The 4,519-nt window shown below is 39.8% G+C and overlaps 1 protein-coding gene across 1 annotated transcript in view; it reads left to right on the forward strand.

Moving 5' to 3' along the window:
• Nucleotides 1-340: 340 nt before the first annotated feature.
• LOC110315489 (cytochrome P450 2G1-like) overlaps nucleotides 341-4,519 on the forward strand; it is an 11,191-nt gene continuing 7,012 nt past the window's right edge. The window contains exons 1-3 of the mRNA XM_021189529.2: nucleotides 341-520; nucleotides 1,126-1,288; nucleotides 2,837-2,986. Coding sequence (XP_021045188.1) covers nucleotides 341-520; nucleotides 1,126-1,288; nucleotides 2,837-2,986 — 493 coding nt within the window. The remainder of the gene's footprint in view (nucleotides 521-1,125; nucleotides 1,289-2,836; nucleotides 2,987-4,519) is intronic.

The following is a 4,519-nucleotide window of genomic DNA, read 5'->3' on the forward strand; positions in this document are numbered from 1 at the left end:
CTAAGAGAGGAAAGTTCACACAGCAGGATAATGTAGGAAAGTCTATACTTTATGAAGATAACCTATAAACAGATGCCACAAAGATTATGAAACTGAGGGACAGATGGAAAAGTTGAACTATGAAGAAAGGAGATAGGGTTTTCCTGCATGAAATCAATATACCTCTGCGCAGGTGAGATATTACATAACTCCACACCTAGCAAGCAATTTGTTTATTGATGGCATAATACTGGTGGGATAATTTGACTCACATAGGATTCACATTTCAGTATAAGCTGATCTCCTAGAAGCTATTTAGGCAAGCTCTGGATCCCAGGAAAGAAACCTTCGATTTGTCACCATGGCACTGGGAGGAGCCTTCAGCATCTTTATGGCACTTTGCTTGTCTTGCCTGCTCATCCTGATTGCTAGGAAGAGGACCAGTAAGGGAGGAAAGCTGCCCCCTGGCCCCACACCAATACCATTTTTGGGGAACTTCTTACAAATCCGCACTGATAGCACATTTCAGTCCTTCCAGAAGGTTAGTGTGTCCATTTCTTCTTCTAGTGATGAAGGCCACAGATGACACAGCAGAGGTCACACAGAAACTTATCACTTCTAAACACAGATTCAGAAATAAACTTGAGGAAACATAGGCTTCTGAAATTGTAGAATCTTAAAAGCAAGGGGGAAAAAATCTTAGAAACACTGAGTATACTAGACAGAGTCCCCTTTTCTCAGGACTTTAGCTCATGATCTAAAGATTAGGGGGAACCTCATTTCTTTAAGCATAACTTTCATATTCAGATAGTCTTAAATTTTTAAGATGCTAGAAACCTAGAATTTCAAAGAGCATAACTGTAGATCTAAGAGTTTAGCTAGCCTGACCCCATTATTTCATAAACAAAACTAAGATGTACAAACTTAGGGATATTTGCTGTCTGAGGTCACAGGAGTCGTTCTGTGTTGTTTTTTTGTTTTGTTCTGTTTTGTTTTTTGTTTTACCCCCAGTAGCCCTTTCAAGCTCAGGACCCTCCACTACTCTACCTTTCCATTCTCTTAGAATCTCTGCCCTCTACAATGTCCTGATACAGCTCTGCCATGCTCCAATTTACTCCTTCCTTTAGTGTCTTTCTTCATTCTCAGCTGCAGAAAAAATATGGCTCTGTGTTCACCGTGTACTTTGGTCCAAGGCCAGTGGTTATCTTATATGGGCATGAGGCAGTGAAGGAGGCCCTGGTGGACCAGGCAGATGACTTCAGTGGCCGTGGTGAAATGCCTACAGTAGAGAAGAACTTCCAAGGTTATGGTAAGTAGCATCAATAACAACAGAAATGATTGCAACGAACTCAGTGTGTTCAAGGTTCTCTGATAAGTGACTCAGGACAATCTCCTACACTGACTCCCTTGAGAAGGCTGTGACTGCTCTGATAATTTTGGAAGAACAACCACTGATGATGAGAAAGGTTAGATAGTGTTGCACAGTATGTTTGAGAGCAGCTTTGTTTTTAAATTCCAGAAATTGGACTCTATACTGACTGTTGTGCTATTTTTTATTCTTTTAATGAATTGCTATGTGATATCATTTGTGTACCCTCCCAAAACCTTTATAACAAAACTTAGTTCTTATCTGTCCAGATGTATATTCATATCTGCCACAAGAATATGTTCCTATCTGCCCATATCCATATGCATATGCATATATAACACAAATAATTCTTATCTAGTGTTATCCATGAATTCACTCATACTTGCCTGCATTCCTCAAATGAAGGAAGACTCACCTCCCTCTTTTCATCTATCATCTATCTATCTGTCTTTATATTAGTACACATGTTCTCAATTCTACTCATTTGTCCATAAATCCACCAAAATATATTCATTTTCCTTTGTATGAAAACATCCTATTATTCATATATTCAATGTTCTATTTATCCATGAATTCACCCATAGTTCCATTCATACAATGAAGTTTATATAATTCACACACCTATTAATCTTTCTATCCAGTCACTCTTCTATCCACCCATCTATTTATTAATCCACCTTTTCTTCCAGTCACTCTCTGTTCATCTTAATTCCTCTATCCACTAACACTTTACCCAACCACTGACTCTTTCAACCTCATAGACAGACAGAAAGACAGGCAGGCAGGCAGATGGACAGACAGACTGACTGACTGACTGACTGACTGACTGACTGACTGACTGACAGCCATTTACCCACCCATTCACTACACTATACATCATTCCAGCCCAGAGCACTGGTTGCTCATCTTGGTGACCTAAGTTTGATTGCCAGCACTCGGGCTCACGACCATCTGTAGCTCCAGTTTCTGGGGATCTGTTGCCCTCAGCTAGCCTCCCCCATTCCACTCTTCATTTCACTTATCAATATATCCTAAAATGATCTTATTAAATTTCCAAGCAGTTCACCAATCCTTCCATCAGGTGATTTCTACTATAATCTTTGTGCAAGGTTGCACTTTTTTGTATAGGTGCATTGATGTGAGCTTCTGTGTCCACATATATACATGTTTTTTTTAAAAATTCATCCAATACCCAGAAAATAGAGTTAATATTTCCTTGAAGGGATATTCTATATGGCATTCATCCTTACCTCATGGCATTAAACATGAATGTAAGTCAATCACAGCTTATTATCCTGTAAGAAAACTTTCTTGCTGTCCCTGACTATTCCTAGCCTTATTCCTTATTCCTTCAGTCTTGAATGATTTGGAAAGAATCTTGATTTCCCATTGAGTATTGAAGGTTGAGCTTTCATAATCTTGTCTACCATAGACTTGAGCACGGAAAGGGGAGAGGGAACAGGAGCCTGATCAATGACCTCCTGGCAGGTTTAGCTNTGTCCAATGGAGAACGATGGAAGATTCTTCGGCGTTTTTCCCTGACTGTCCTTCGAAACTTTGGGATGGGGAAGCGGAGCATTGAGGAGCGGATCCAGGAGGAGGCTGGCTACCTACTGGAGGAGCTCCATAAGGTCAAGGGTATGGAGATCACATTGGGTGACTGGGTGTTTACAGAGAGCTCAGTTATGGGGAGGCTGGTCTTAGTGGGAGAAAAATCTGGAATAGGAAAGAATGAGGGCCATTAAGAGTTTGTAGAGATTTCCAATGAGATTCCATGTTAAAAATAAACTGAAAGATTCTGAGAGATAGCTTGGACAGAAATGTTCATCAGGGGTCTGTAGCTCAAGAAACCATACATAATTCTAGTGTTGTGGGTGAGCTTGTGCCTTTTCCTAGATGAAGGATCAAATTTTGCTATGTTATACATGCTTTATTACAATGAAGAAAAAAACACAGAACTTCCTGTCTTTACCATTTAAGAGTAGGTAGAATATGTTGGGCTGGGTAGGTGGCTCAGCTCTTAAGAGCATTGGGTATTCATCCAGGAGATCTGAGTTTGATTCCTAGCACCCACATGAGACTCACAACCATCTGTAATTCCAGTTGAAGGGGATCCAATGCCGTTGTCTGGCCTCTGCAGGTACCAGTCATGCATACAGTACAAAGACATACATGCAGTACAAAGACACACTTAAAGGCAAAGTATCTATACACATATAAATATTCAATCAAATCAAAAATGTAAATAGAGTATGGTTTGTCAGTGGTAGACACATTCAAGTCACTGTGAAACATATGCTTAGAAATTTCTTATCTTAAAGGTCTTTACGCTCATCCATTTCCTGTGTGGTGTGTGTGTGTGTGTGTGTGTGTGTGTGTGTGTGTGTGTGTGTGTGTGACAGAGAGACAGGGCAGGCTGGAGGTGGGGTGTCACTATGCAGCCAGTCTAGTTTAGAAGTTGTTTAAGTTAAAATATCTCTCTCTCTCTCTCTCTCTCTCTCTCTCTCTCTCTCTCTCTCTCACACACACACACACACACACACACACACACACATACACACACACACATTTCCTTCAGGAAAAAAATCTCTTGAATATTTTACAACATTAATTTTTTTACAAAACTACAATATATTTAGATCATATTCTTTCCCCTCCCAACTCTTCTCAGATCATCCCCATCTCCCTACCCATCCAGCTTCATCACCTTTCTCTCAAAATAAAATAAGACAGCAAAAATCAAAACACTCCTAACAGTAAAGTAATTTGCAATAGAGACTTGCTGTAAAGGGAAAACAAGTTTTCTCCAAGATAATGTCAANGGATATATCAACCACACTCCAGAGAAGCCACGATAACCAGGAGTAGTGATGAACACAAAAGAGACTCTGGGTTTGTTGTTGCTGTTGTTGTGGTTTATCTGTGATTTTTGTTTTATTACAGTTTTTAAAGGTGTCTACTTCCCAGTGTAAAATAAGCTATGGAGCCAATGTAAGTCAAAAGAGAAAATAAAATGGTTGAGAAATACAGAAACAAGTAGATAAGAGACATAGACCTCTTTAAACCCTTGTCTGGACTCTGTAGACAAATAAGGAATCCACTCATGGCTTTGAATGGCCTTGTACCTCCAGAAGCAATCTGCTATGGTGTACATCAAGAATGTATATGCAT

The sequence above is a fragment of the Mus pahari genome, unplaced genomic scaffold (assembly GCF_900095145.1).
Source record: "Mus pahari unplaced genomic scaffold, PAHARI_EIJ_v1.1 scaffold_10084_1, whole genome shotgun sequence".
In the NCBI taxonomy this organism is placed as follows: domain Eukaryota; kingdom Metazoa; phylum Chordata; class Mammalia; order Rodentia; family Muridae; genus Mus; species Mus pahari.